At 38.9% G+C, this 15,016-nt stretch overlaps 1 protein-coding gene across 1 annotated transcript in view; it reads right to left on the bottom strand.

The window, feature by feature from the left end:
• The window catches only part of LOC121848535 (pecanex-like protein 2), a 120,491-nt gene that overhangs the window by 94,695 nt on the left and 10,780 nt on the right, over positions 1–15,016 (bottom strand). The window contains exons 2-6 of the mRNA XM_042332957.1: positions 11,850–12,073; positions 8,977–9,088; positions 6,030–6,069; positions 4,323–4,415; positions 1,402–3,126 (exon numbers count right to left, since the gene is read on the bottom strand). Of these exons, the coding sequence (XP_042188891.1) occupies positions 1,402–3,126; positions 4,323–4,415; positions 6,030–6,069; positions 8,977–9,088; positions 11,850–12,073 (2,194 nt within the window). The remainder of the gene's footprint in view (positions 1–1,401; positions 3,127–4,322; positions 4,416–6,029; positions 6,070–8,976; positions 9,089–11,849; positions 12,074–15,016) is intronic.

The raw sequence follows: 15,016 nt of genomic DNA, 5'->3' as shown, positions 1-15,016 counted from the left end.
ACCTAGCAGTAAGTAGGAATCTGGTTGTTAGTTGATTGGCGGATCGCTTTTCCAGGGCTAATAATTCCTTCAAAATAATAATAATAATAAATTGGTCACTTCAATCCAGGACTGTTCGTGGGACACTTCTGTGCGCAATTGGCTGCCGTGTTTTGCCCACAAAATATACAGTCAATTCACTTTACAGTATATTCTGTGAAGCGCTTGAGATGACTCGAAGACATGATAAAGGCGTTATATCAAATGCAAGAATTATTATTATTTCTTTGTGGGAAACCAATATGCTGCTGTGCAGTGTCTTGCTTAAACAATCCTCTGCAATAAGAAAGTATTCAACAGAAACCAACAACAACAACAAGATTACATTTGTATAGCGCCTTTCAAGTTGGGAGGACGTCTCAAGGCGCTGGACAGTGTTCAAAATTTCAGACCCAAGCAGGGGTCAGGAGAGGGAGAAGGGAGGGGAAGGGGGCGTGACCGATGGCATGGTCGAAGAGGAGGGTTTTGAGGCGGGACTTGAAGGAGGCTAAGGAGGGGGCAAGGCGGAGTGATTGGGGGGTGGAGTTCCAGAGGTTGGAGGCAGAGTGGCTGAAGGCTCTTCCGCCAATGTTGGGGCGTGTAGGTCGAGGGACGTGGAGCAGGCCAGAGCCGGCTGAGCGGAGGGAGCGGGCGGGTTGGTAGGGGTTAGGATGCTGCAGAGTTAGGGTTGGGCGAGGCCATGGAGGGCTTTGTAGGTGAGGACCAGGATCTTGAACTGGATCATCTGAAGGATAGGGAGCCAATGGAGTCGGGCGAGAATGGGGGAGAGGGGGTCACGGAGTTTGGTGCAGGAGAGGACACGGACTGCAGAGTTCTGGATTATCTGCAGTCTGTGGAGGGAGGAGTTGGGAAGGCTGACAAGCAGGGCATTTGCATAGTCGAGCCTGGAGGTGATGAAGGCATGAACAAGAATTTCAGCGGCCTGAGGGACCTAAAACCAATACTATAAGGAAAAGTACTTCCCTTTTGTCCTTTCATGTATAGATCTTAAGATATTATCCTAGGAGATCCTAATGAGAAATATATATTTGACCCCTTTGGAGATCTAACTTCTTGGTTCAAGTCCAGCCTCATTAAGATTTGGCAATGTACATTGGCACGTAATATGCACAGAATAGATAAAATAGGTTGTTAGGGGCTATTTAGCTGAAGTTGACTGACACTCAACCAATTCATAATCAAAGCACGTTATTCTGTCTACTGTCTGTGCAGCTAATAGCAGAGGGAAATAACCATGACATCTTGCTTTTGCACTTAAAGCTATGTAGAAAATCGGTGCAAGAAAATAATTTGACATACTGTTAGCTTAAATTACATGGTGTGCGTAAATTCAAGCCCAGAATCCAAAGAAATAAATCATACCTCCTCCCACAGCACCCTCTTCTCTATGTTCACAAGTCCAGACTGTTGGATTGCCTGCATTCATCCTGGAGCTATTAATTGATTCCAGTAAGGATATGAATTCTATGAAGTTTGATTCATTTGGTACTTGTCCTTCTTTTGCTTCTAAATCTGATTTTGAAGTGGTTAATGTCCTTCCATGGTCACTGGGGCTCCCCCTGGAGGTTCTGCTTAAAACTACATCTGCTCCACTGTCCACACTAAGAACCCTGACATGGGTTTTCTCAGAGCAATCCCCATCAATGTGTTGATCATATTGCTTTTGGTTTTCTATCAAGCAAGGTATGACTTTCAAGAAGGAATCTGAGGTAGCTCTTACATCTCTCTGAGCCTGTAGATGTGAGCAAGTGTGATCTGGGGAAGGACAGGACTGTGAAACACTGCTGGAAGAGCTATCCACTGACAGAATATGATGAGACTGGAGACTTAAAGCACTGCTAAGACTATTGTGCTCACTAAAGTCTTCATCTTCACAACTTTCATGGTCCTTGGGGGTTCCACTTGTAGTCCAATGTTCATCAGAGCCAACAGTTGAGCTAGGACTTAAGTGTGTTTGAGTGTTTGACTTTGGTTTGTTGTACATTTGGTGGTCTACAGCCTGTTTAAGGGATTTGGATGACTTTGGTCTTACAGATAAGTCTATTTTTGATATGGACCCACTGGCTCCTGGCATTTGTATCTCTTCATCTACATTAACATATACAAATGCCTGCATAGTTTCAGAAGAAGGAATTAAGCTACTGCTACCAAGAGAATTATCATCATGTGATCTATCTTCTTCAGAAATTTCCAGTGTAATAACTGGAATGTCTGATGAATCAGATCCCTGTACATTCAGAAAACTTGATCCTCTGCTAGACTGTGGACTTTCATTATTCCGATTTGTTTTTTCCCCCAAATACCTCACCAACTGGTTGTTGGAGTTCTTGCTTGGGTCCATTTCCTGATGTTCTACAGGTTTCAGTAGATAAGGATTTGTAATGCCAGTAGCAGTAACCACTTCATCTTTCAATTCATCCAAACCGTCCTCTCTCTCCTCTGTTGTTTGATCTTCTATTTTAATCCTTTCAGAGTCATCAATTGGTTCAGTCAGGCAATTTCCACATGGATAATCAGTGCGGCTAACACCAGGCTGAGCGTTTTCATTAATGCAGTTAAAGAAACATTTCTGAGAGTATGTACCACTTCCAGTAAGGATATTCAGATTGTACACTGAAGCCTCATATTGTTCTGTCACAGAATCATCTGCAACATCAGTCACCAACATGTTGATTTCAATATCCAAAATATTTCGCAAGCAAAGATCCTCATTTAATGTTGCTGCACATTGTTTTTTAGATATAGGCTCTTCCAGTGAATGGATTGTATCTTCTGTTCCTGTTGTTTGCTTATAACTAGACGCTTCAGAAATAATTGGTTCTCCATACATAGCTGTTGTAGCATAGAGCTGAGGGGGAACATGTACCATTTTAGGGTTATTAGAATCATCTAACAATCTGGTGGAATTACGCTGACAGACAATAGCTGGGCATGGCAAAGTAGATGGTACCGGGAACAAAGGCAGATCTTCTTCTAATGCACAGTAGCGTCTTTTCCCACTGAATGCTGCAACAGGAGAAACAGATTGACGGCTACAAACTGGAGAATCGTAGGGCATCACTGGTGTTGGATTGTTGAAAATGGGATCTGCAATGTAATGAATATAGGGTTACCTTAACAAACAGCAAAGATTTCACATCAAAATAACCAGGAGATGGACCATCGGGAAAAAAAAATGTGTCCATCTTTTTCTCAAAAAAATGCCCTGCAAAAACATAGACATCCATCTAGTTTATTCTAAAACAAATGTATTCCCATATTTCTTGCAAACTTCACCCATTCTATGAATTTGTTAAATTTATAAATGAAACATGCAGGAATACTACATTATAAAGCATCTTGCTAGATCTACAGTGTTATAAGCGAAGACCATCATTTGATATATCTACACATTGTTTTTTATGATACATGCTCTTCTAGTGAGTGAAATGCACCTTCTCCTGTTCCTTGCTTATAACTGGATATTTCAGAAATAACTGCCTCTCCAGTTATGTCACTATTAATAATAATAATAATAATCCTTGCATTTGATATAGCGCTTTTCACGTCGGGAGGACGTCCCAAAGCGCTTCACAGAACACACTGTAAAGTGAATTGACTGTATATTTGTGGGCGAACGCGGCAGCCAATTGCGCACAGCAATGTCCCACAAACAGTCGTAGATTGAAAATGACCAATTTAATTATTGTTTCTGGTTTTTGGAGGGATTATTATTAGGCGTGTGGAGTAAGGAAACTTGCCCAAGGTTTCGCCCTGCCTGGAATTGAACTCAGGTCTTAGTGCTCTAACTACTGAGCTACAGGACTCCACGTTGTTGTTGTTACTGGAAGTGCTGGAACTGCATGACCATGTTGCACTTTAAGCTATAGTTTATAGACATACATGCAAATGAGACATACTTAGTGGGTGTATTTCAAACCAAACTATGACGAAGGAAGTGTAAGATGTTCTGAGAATGGGGTAGGAATTTCTGAGCACTCAAGATTGTATACATGAATATAGAGGGAATTTTGATCTCCAATCAACTGTGTTGTACCGAATCTAAGTGCTTGATTTTATTTACAATAAGTGCCCAAAATGGCAAAATCCCAGAACTAAAATCTCACCTTGATAAGCACAAAATTAAAATTCACCAAAATAAAGGGAGAACACAAATGAATATTCTGCATCCATGTATACAGTCTTGAGTGCTCAGGAATTCCTACTTTTTTAGGTCATTAGAAATTGTAAAAGAGTATGTAAAGACCCACAAGTACATCATTTGTATTAGAATACTGAAATACCTTCTCTTTCTTTTCCAACCTTCAATAGAACTCCTTGAGCTGGATCAAGTAGTAAGTTATTGCTTTCTCCAATAAGTCTTCTAATGTCTCTCTCTGCAATACATTTAACACCTTTCAGTATTAAAACTTTAACAGACTCTATTCAAATCCACCAAAGTCAAAAAGCACACAAAAATCATAAAGATGCAGCTCAAAAGATCACTATAAATTTACTCAGAATTCCCACAAATGCCTTTTGTAATAGTGCGTACTTGTAATATTAAGGAACTCTACAATTTATGTGTTATTGACATTCAGAAATACTGGTATTTGTATATTGATTGACACCATCTTTAAATAGTGAGAGCTGACACAGTTCCAAAGTTGCATTTGATCTGAACTTAGTTCCAGTTGTTTTATTTTTTAGTACTGGGCAATTAATCTGCACTATATTCTACAGAGCAGGTGGATCAGGGAAATCTTTCTTAATGAAACATTGGAAACACTGCTATGAGAATTTGGTGGAACCATCATTCTGTAACCAGTGCAGCAACAGCACAATGCCAGTATTCACAGTATTTATTTAAAATAATGCAGTTATGTGCCTTAGAAAAAGAAAGTAATTCGGGTAACATGTCTTCACACAAAGGGTTGCGAGAATGTGAAATCTGTAGATACAAATTCAAATGGGATGTTTAAAAATATGACTAATTGGGATGTAAGATTATTAATGGAAATGGAGAAAAGGAGAGGAAATGGGATTAAAAGATATTTTATAATAGATCAAATAAAATGGCAGAATAGTTTTGATAGGCTGAATGGTCTACTACTGTTCCGATGTTTTGTTAAAAGTAATTTTTTAATATTTCAAAAGGTCTTTAACATTTCAGCACTATATGAATCTATTCATCTCTTTGTTATATAGGCACATGAATGGAAAACATGTCAAAAAGCTATTTAAGAGATAAAACATATTCTACTGATGTTTTTTCCGGTAAAGGATTATTACTCTTATAAAACTGTAGCAATTACATGAAAAACTGACGATGTTTCCACATGGACTTTCACTGTTTGCTGAGTCAGCAACAAGGGAGCACAAATTGAGGATAATCGTGAAATGAAAAAAGGGAGGTTAGTGGAAAAGTGCACATTCGAATTCCAGTCTGTGCTGAGTTAGCTGATGTGGTAATCACATTTTGCTTGGTCTCCTGTCAGTTATACATCTAAGCAGCTGAGACTAAACCTAAGCAGATTTCCGGATTATGCATATTTAAGATCAGATTTCTACAGTTTAAAGGGATGCAAGAGATCACAGGTTCAGGAATGCCAAGAGATATTTCTTTAGACATAGGGTGATCAACAGCTGGAATGGGTTACTGGGAAGAGTGATAGAGGCCAGGATACTGGGCTCATTTAAGAAATAACTTGATCCTGTTGATAGGAATTGAAGGATGAGATCAAATGGGCCGGAGGGCTGTCTTCATCCAAACTTCACATGTGATGAAAACAGCAGTCAGAAGAAATAACTGCATCATTCAATGCTTTTGACTTTTTTTGTATTGAAATGGAGGGACTCAGCTACAGAACTGGAAGAAATCCTGACTAATCAGCATCATAAACCATCTGTGGCTACACATTTAGACAGGTACTGCACATTGTAACACACACGAGCAGGTAGTCATATCAAAATGTTAGGGTTTGAAACAATCAAAGGGAACAATCAAATACCTTTAAGCTCTTCAGCATCTTTAGGATTTGTTGGTAGTTCCTATTAGCAACAAAGAAAGATTTTATTAGTGTGTTAGAAACAGCAATGAATACAGAACATTTTCAGTGTGGCTGAAAAGCAGAGTAATATTTGCTGAGAAAATACAAATATCCCACTTTCAGATTCAATCACCAGATGTGTTATTTCTTTCAAATTTAAAAAATTACTGCCAGTAAAACAAAAACACAATCTTTTAGCTTAACCTCAACCTGTTTTAAATTATTAATGATGTGAGGAGTGAATCTTTAAATTCAGTGGAAAGAACTCTTGAGATTCGCTCTCTTGGGGAGGACAGGTAATGTATTGTCAAATACAATAATAATCCTTGCATTTGATATTGCGCCTTATCACATCTTCGAGATGTCTCAAAGTGCTTCACAGAATATACTGTAAAGTGAATTGCCTGTATATTTGGTGAGCAAAACCGGCAGCCAATTGCGCACAAAAGTGTCGCACAAGCAGTCATGGATTGAATGACCAAATTAGTATATTTTAAAAAATATTTTTACAAGCCAGATTTGCATGGTCAACTATGATTTGCTCGATTTTCATTTTATTTGTTGACTTTTAAAAAAAAATGTTAATTACAACATTTTTTGTTCTTTGTAGTAAATCAACTTTTTGATTTCTTTTTAAATGAATGTTAAATGAAAGTTCCACACCAGGAGGGAGAAACATCAATATAAGTGCAGCAGACCAGTTTAATGGCACTGCACCCTCCCAAGTCCCCTGCTCAGTTCCTGTCCGGTCACTGTAAAGTGCTCTGAGATATTATTCTTTGAGAAGAGCACTATACAAATTCAAGTTGTTTTGTTTGGTAACGTTAAAATGCTGGAATGGTTAATAACCATTTATAAAAGATGGCCTTGATCTTCTTTCCAAGTTGTAATTAAACATGCAGTTCCATCAACCGCACTTTAAGAGTCTGGCTACAGAATAAAATTATATTTTGCAAATTATTCCCCCCACCCATCAGCAGCTTTATGTAGCACACTTACCTTCCTTCATAAAAGCTAACCTTGGCATAGAGAGTCCAGACTCCTTTTAAAGCAGAAAGCTATGGCAGTTATTTCCCCCCTTCACTAAATCTTGCACTTGCAGAATATTAATACCCAAATTGTGTTCAAACTGATAACAATCATCCCAAATGAAGCAGGTAACCGCAAGTGATAAGCAGCCTTTGGGATAAAATCCACAACCTGCCTATTGGCAAGGGAACAAGCCAGCAGCGTGCTTCAAAAAACATTTAGCTTCCAGCTCCAAATTAAAAAATACATTGAAATTAAACATCAGGTGCCACTGGGCTCTGTCATTCCCCAAAGGAGAATGAAGAATATGACTACAGGTTAATAGTCAATGACCTAATACTCAGCATTGAGAAATATCAGTGCCCTCAGAGATCTTTTACTGCAGTTTAATTTTCACCACTGGTTGAAAAAAAATCATTTTTGAGAGCAGTTTGTATTTAACCAATTTAAAGTGAAGGAAAAGAGATGGGGGTTGGCGGGGGATCACATTTCCCTCTCCCCTCATTTAAATAGTATTTTCTGCTTTTATTTTAAGGCTACCCTTACAGCATTTTCCAACGTGTCCATCTTTTCTGCCAGAAAGCAATAATTTGTTGCTAAGTGTCTTATACATACACCAGGCACAGTTTACATTATTTCAAAATGTATAAGATTTGTCACACAAAATCAACACAAGTTGAGGAAAGGGGAGTGGAATAGGACTGCAAATTTGGAGGCATATTGAGCCTTTTAAGAAAACACTTCATCGTCAATCAAAGTACATTTGTATAATATGAATACTTTTTTCCATGCATCCATAAAAAGGATTTCATAAAATTTAGTTGTAGATTACAAGACAGCATTAGAAAGTCACAGGGAAAAAGCACACCACAATCTTTTATTAAGTTTATTTGATAATATTTCAAAACCATTCTTGATTTTCTAAAATGTAATCCATAAACATTAACTAAAGTTAATTTATCTCATCAAACATGCTTCCACCAACAAACCAAGTACAATTTTCACTATCAGGAGCTCCAGCCTACTAATATATCTCTTCAGGGAAATTAATAAATGCAAGAAAAATCTTCCAAAACAAGATGCCATGATTTTTTCTGATCCTTAATTCGTGTGAAATTCCAAGATATTGAAAGATATTGATATTCACTCACAAATGCAGTCATTACACATTACAATAAGTAACTCAAAGCATTTTGAGATGGTTCGACTAAAGGTTTCAAATGCAAGGATTACTTTTTATTTTATCGAATATTGTATTGAATCCTGAGCAGGTCATTCTATGGATGACATTTTCACTGTCCTTAGGTCACAGTTGCTGTGCTCAACAGAGTGATTCATCATCTGCTCAATATGTATCTGTAACTTTCAATCCTGTTCTTAACTAGGTATTGATTCATCACCTTTTTAAAAGGAACCGATCAGGACAGTATTAGTTTGTATCAATTTGACAAGTCTTCCACTCAGTGGGAAAATGACTGTTCGGATTGATTATCTTTTTTGAGACTTGTTCACGTTGCATTTGCGTCCAGGCAGGGCAAAACCTTGGGCAAGTTTCCTTACTCCACACAGAGCCTAATAATAATCCCTCCAAAACCAAAAACAATAATAAATTGGTCATTTTCAATCTATGACTGTTTGTGGGACATTGCTGTGTGCAATTGGCTGCCGCGTTCGCCCACAAATATACAGTCAATTCACTTTACAGTGTGTTCTGTGAAGCGCTTTGGGACGTCCTCCCGACATGAAAAGCGCTATATCAAATGCAAGGATTATTATGATTATTATTCAGTTCTAGGATCACCGTTTAAATCAAGTAACCTGCTTACATCTATATTATCTATGCCAACCACAAATCGCTCCTTGCCACCCAGTTACTTACCGATCCATCACTGACCCCAAGGTCAGGCATAGACTGCTTTGAGTTGTTGCAGTCTGGTGGTGATGAAATATCTCTGCTGAATTCAGTCAAAGCAATATCCTCCACAGGATTCCTATCATTTCACGGAAATAACATAAAGGAAAAGAGAAAAAAGGCATATAAAATTTGCCAATTACTATATATGTTTCACAGAGTAAAATTCTGCAAGATTGATAACTATCCGTACTACACAACTTCAATATCAATTCTTCACAACTCAGAAGAAATATACGTCCTTAGTCACATTTGCCAATGTTGTGCATTGAAGATACACTAAAGATTTGGCATGGTAAGTTGATGTTTCTGTTCTCCCAATACCTGTATTTTTCTGACAAAGATATTCTCCAAGTAAGTGCTGCTTTGAAAATATCTAAAACGTAGATCTGAACGGTTTCTATGAATAAAATATTTTAGTCTCCTTTGTATGCTGATTACAGTATATAGAAATATTGAACAGAGGGAGGCTCACAAAAACATTTTTGAGTCAATTACAATGATCATAGATATCGTATGTAAATATGTAATGTTTGTGTAAGCACTGTGCAAAATACGAGTTACTTAGAAGTTAATTCAACACTCTGCAGGATCTAATTTTAGATTTCTCACTGGTCCAAAAAAACTAGTTGGAGTTTCTAACACAAGTGAAATGCTTTCCTTGCAATTGTTTTGTGATGGACACCAGCACTTTGGCTAACGCATAGGCAAAACAGCCTGTGGCATTTAATAACCCTTACCCATGCATTTGTCACATCAAGCCTCGATTATGGAAACTTCCGCCTCTTCAGCCTTCCCAACTCTTCCCTTCACAAGCTGTAGATCATCCAAAACTCTGCAGCTCATGTACTCTCGCCCACCAGGCTCCATGACCCCATCACTCCCTCTCTTGCCCGACTCCGCTGGTTCCCCATCCCTCAGAGGATCGAATTCAAGATCCCCATTCTCACTTTCAAGGCCATGTGGCCTTGCCCCCACCTACCTCTCTGACCTGCTGACTCCCTACCAACCTGCCCGTTCCCTCTGTTCAGCGGGCTCTGGCCTGCTCCATGTCTCCCGCTCGACCCACCCTACCATCGGTGGCCAGGCTTTCAGCCTCTCTGCCCCCACACTCTGGAACTCCATCCCACAGACCCTTCGCCTCGCTTCCTCCCTTGCCTCCTTCAAGGCCGGTCTCAAGACCCTCCTCTTCAATCGTGCCTTCGGTCGCCCTTCCACCTCTCTGTCTTCCTTCACCCCTACGCCAACCTTTCCCCATGCTCGGATCCTGACCCCTGAGTGGCCAGCGCCTCAGGACGTCCTCCCGACATGAAAGGCACTCTATAAATGTAATTTTGTTGTTGTTGTTAATAAGAACCTATTCAGAGCATATAATTTGAGGAATTGAAGAGGAACATACTCAGTTCAGAGAACTCAATGAATTTCCTGGTAGACTTCATTATCTAATGCATCTCCATGCAGCACTTCACATGAAAGCAATGTCTTGCTGATGGAATAAATTAACATCTGGGAGATTCTTATATATACAATGAGTTTCTTCCATTATTTGCTGCCTGGCTTCACTTTCTTTGTGTTGGTCTTTTCCTTTAAAGACAAATCCAATAAAAGATCATCTGAAGTTCTTGCTTCTAATTTGAAAGTGTTACAAAGTGGCCTCAAGACTACACTACTGAATTAGAGGTAGAATGATTCAATGGGGGCATTGGAAATCTAATTAATTACTAAAGAATTATTGGAAGAGAAGGTGGTTGTAAAACCTCCAGTTATGGACATAATTTCTGAACAGGTATTCATTTAAATGAAGAATAAATTCCATTTCCTTGTCTGGGTGAAAAATACAACATTTCATAACAGATTTGATAATTATTCAATACATTACTAAATCTGTTTAAGCTCTCCGAGTGAAGGGCGCTATATAAATGCAATTTGTTGTTGTTTTGAAATGCCATATTTTTCACCTAATAGAGATTCACTCCCTTCCAATATCAATTTCTAGTGTGTTGTGTTTTTCTATTCAGTTTAAATTGTTATTACCTTTTCTAGCATTAAACAAATATAAGATTGATATATGTCAAAATTATGTTTGTGGTTGTACTTTCTTAACCAATAATTCTATACTAGAGGCATCAAAATATGCGAGTTAAACAGGCACGTAATAGGACATTTACTGACATTTCAACTATGGGGGAGCAGGAGGAAGAGACAAGAGCAGATAATTAATTAAAGATTTCATTTATATGGTGCTATTCACAAATGCCACTATGCAATCTACCAATTATATCTTTCTGTATAAGAATAATCAGATAAAATGTGCTTTTCCCAACAAAACTAATTTGCAATCATATATTACAGTGTGCAAAACAGTCAATTTATTTTAAAGAGTTTAAGAGCTTTTTCTTTTGGAAATTATAGTTTTGCAATAATTCTGAAGAGGGAAAGAAGAGACACAACAGCAGGTACAAGATGCAGTTTCAAACACACAGTCTATTTTAGGATGAATTCCTGATCTCGCTATCAGAAAGCAGCCCTACAATATAAATGTGGTGGCATTGTGCCCCCTGGAGGGGGTTGCCTCTCACAACTGCAAGCAACACCAACCAGACAGCAAAGGAAAAATCACCCATTCTCCTGCTCAGCTGGTGATAATAATAATAATAATAATAATAATCCTTGCATTTGATATATGATGTGTAACACGAAGAAACTAAAAGGGAACATTGGGAAAATATCTCAATACTCAAATCTCCTCCTCTCCGTAAACTCAAAGGAAAATGCTCCACCTAAAATATATACGTGGACATCAATCTTAGCTTAAAAAATATGTATCTGTGTTTTCTTACCCCGGATCAACTGAAAGCACTAGTTCCTGTTCGTTATTATTCAGTCTTCCAGAGCTTGCTCTGTCCTTTGCACCAGTATCAGTCTGAGCAACACTGCTTTGTTGTATTACTTCTCCTTCCTCAAACATCATATGAAGCCGATAGTTGATTGTCTTTATCACAGCGAAAAGGACAGCTACAGTGCAGCAATATAGACCAAGTGCCACTCTGCTTGCAGATACAGCCTGCAAAGCAAAAGAGATCAGAAAGATTTTTAACATTTAATCACTTACAACTTCTTTTAATACAAAAAAAATGCACATTTTGTGGACTTTGATAAAATACACAAAACCAGAAAATTAAAATTTCAATGAAAAATAAGTATTTACAACATTGAAATAGCTATTCACATGAAAAAGTATTCAGTAACTTTTATCCCCTGATTACTTTCTCTTTAATATAGAGAAGGTAATCAGAGGATTGCCACCCCCAAATAAGAGTTACAATCTCAGGACAAATTCCACAATAAATATGAAGTGCAGTGTCTCCACAACAAAATCTGTTCTACATATATTTTGGGGTTTTAAACTTAAAAAGGTGTATTTTACACTTCATCAACAAGTGATCAATAAATCCAGTGTGCTGATGATCCACACAACCCAGTAATTTTTCAAGTTTCCTCCATCCACCTGGCTTTAGACAAGGCTATTTTCTTAACATTTGACATTGTGAAGAATTTTGGCAAATTTATTTGATAAATATCCTAATTTACCAAAATTCTGCACTCTGAAAGGCTGAAAATTTGCTAAAACCTCTCATCGCTGACCTTGCTGGAAAGCATGTAGGTAGATGTAATGAAGATTGGTTGTGATAATTTCCTTCACTTCCTCCCTTACCAAATAAGCAGTAAATGCTGACTGTTAAGTCAGATGATAAATGACCACTTGAGCAACGGAAACACTCATGGTATTAGAGATTTGTTAATAATAATTATAATAATAATAATAATGCTTGTGCCCTTGTGCCTTCCGTTCCACCATTGGTTGCCGTGCTTTCAGCCACAACGCCACAAAACTCTGGAACACTCTTCCTCTATCCCTCCTCATTGCCCCTTCCATCTCCTTTCTATTCTCTGTGGGTGCGGTCACCTTCGCCCTCGCCCCGGCTTGGCATTGTGCTCCGCCATTGTCAAGCGCTCTGGACGCTACCCTTGTGAGGGGCACTACATAAATGCAAGTTGTTGTTGATTCTTCCATTCAGCTCCTGTTATCCATGCAAGGTTTTGTGTTCCTTAAAACACAACCTTACATCATTGTGGGTGTTAATATGCCCATGCATTTCTGCATCTACCTTAGGAATACATTAAAACAGGGTCAGAATCAATCAACTTCATCTACTATCTTTTGTGCTATTTCTCTTATAATGTATGTAAATTTTGTGTTAAGTCACAATAAGTGCAAAGTAGAGAGACATGCCTCAGAAATAAATTTTAATCAAGAGCAATATAGATATCTGGTTTAAAATGCATGCGTTTGTCACCTCCCACCTGGATTACTCCAACGCAGTCCTCGCTGGTCTCCCCAGCTCCACCATTCACAAGATCCAGCTCATTCAAAACTCTGTCACCCGCATACTGACCCGGACCAAACTCCATACCCACATCTCACCAGTTCTGGCCAGGCTCCACTGACTCCCCATCACCAAACAGATTGACTTCAAGATCCTCACTCTCGTTCAAATTCATTCACTCCGTTGCACCTCCCTACCTCTCTGACCTCCTCTCCCCAATCCACCACCCGGCACCTCCGGTCGACTGGCACCGGCCTCCTGCTGGTCCCTCACACCTTCCGCCCCACCATCGGAGGTCGCGCTTACAGCCACTATGCCCCAAAACTCTGGCACGCTCTCCCTCAATCCCTCTGCCTTGCCCCTTCTCTCCCCTCTTTCAAGTCCCGCCTGAAAACTTTCCTTTTCAACCGTGCTTAGAAACAACAACTTGCATTTATATAGCGCCCTTTATGCTGGGAATCGCCTCCGGATGTACGTGAGCACATGTTCATTTAAAGAATTACAAAAAAGCTTTTAATAAGGCTTAAATAATAAGCTTGAAATAAAGCAGCAAAATCAAGAGAAGGGAGCAATACTGTGCATATAATATACTCACACACAATACAAAAATATATATCCAGATTACCCCAAAATCTATTACGGATACCAATAATTAAAAGGAAAACAAAATTCAGAGGAGAACACTTTAAAAGAAAGCCCAAGTCTCATGGTATGATATCAACCAAAAATACTGATATTATGGAACACTGAATTCCCCCTTCAAGGAACCTAACGACCCCGTTCTCCAAGACATTATGGCTTTACAAGCTTGTTTCCTTCTAGACAATACTATCACTTATCTCCAGCTTTATTGGTCATAAAGCCAGAGCTTTGAAGCTAACATCATTTGTGCCCAAGCACAGAATTACACTACTGAAGTAGCGAGATAAGGGTATTATTGGAGTTTCTTGAAAATGGAACCACTGGATTAAATCTCTGTCAATTTGGAGTCTAAATTAAATATTAGCAAACAGCATTTTTCACCAAGCAGATTTGAAAGGCCGACGATACAGCCAGAGCTGTGGAGAAGCAAATCCTTCCATATTTTCATCAATTAACAAAACAAATATTAATCTTATACAGTATTGCAGCAGGCAATCAAACAAGATGATACACATTCAATCCCATTTAAAATACAAGTAGGAATGTGTTTGGGAAAGTCTCATTCTACCAAAGCCCTAAACAAAATTACTGCCTAGAAACGCTCCCCACCCATTCCTACTGAGGAGAAATCTGCACATAAAACTTAAATGAGTACTACAATCTCACTCAAACACAATTGCTACGCCACACAGATTCACAGGATTCAAAAGGATGTGCCATGCTGTAGTTTTTCTCGGGTATGAGGGGTGATAGCTTGACAGCTCTCCAAGCAGTGCCCTGGTAAAACAGTTGTGTAGGAAGGCCCAACTACTCCCATAATGTCACAAGTTTGAGTATGAAATGTATTGATATCACAGAAACAAGGAATACTTTGACCTTTTGTTGCCTCTAACGGTTTCTCCTCCAGCCCCCGCACTGTCACGCCTGGTGTCCCCCAGGGCTCTGTCCTTGGCCCTCTCCTCTTTAATATCTATATG

This window comes from Callorhinchus milii, unplaced genomic scaffold, assembly GCF_018977255.1.
Source record: "Callorhinchus milii isolate IMCB2004 unplaced genomic scaffold, IMCB_Cmil_1.0 Scaffold3, whole genome shotgun sequence".
In the NCBI taxonomy this organism is placed as follows: domain Eukaryota; kingdom Metazoa; phylum Chordata; class Chondrichthyes; order Chimaeriformes; family Callorhinchidae; genus Callorhinchus; species Callorhinchus milii.
This window is presented reverse-complemented; position numbering and strand designations above follow the sequence as displayed.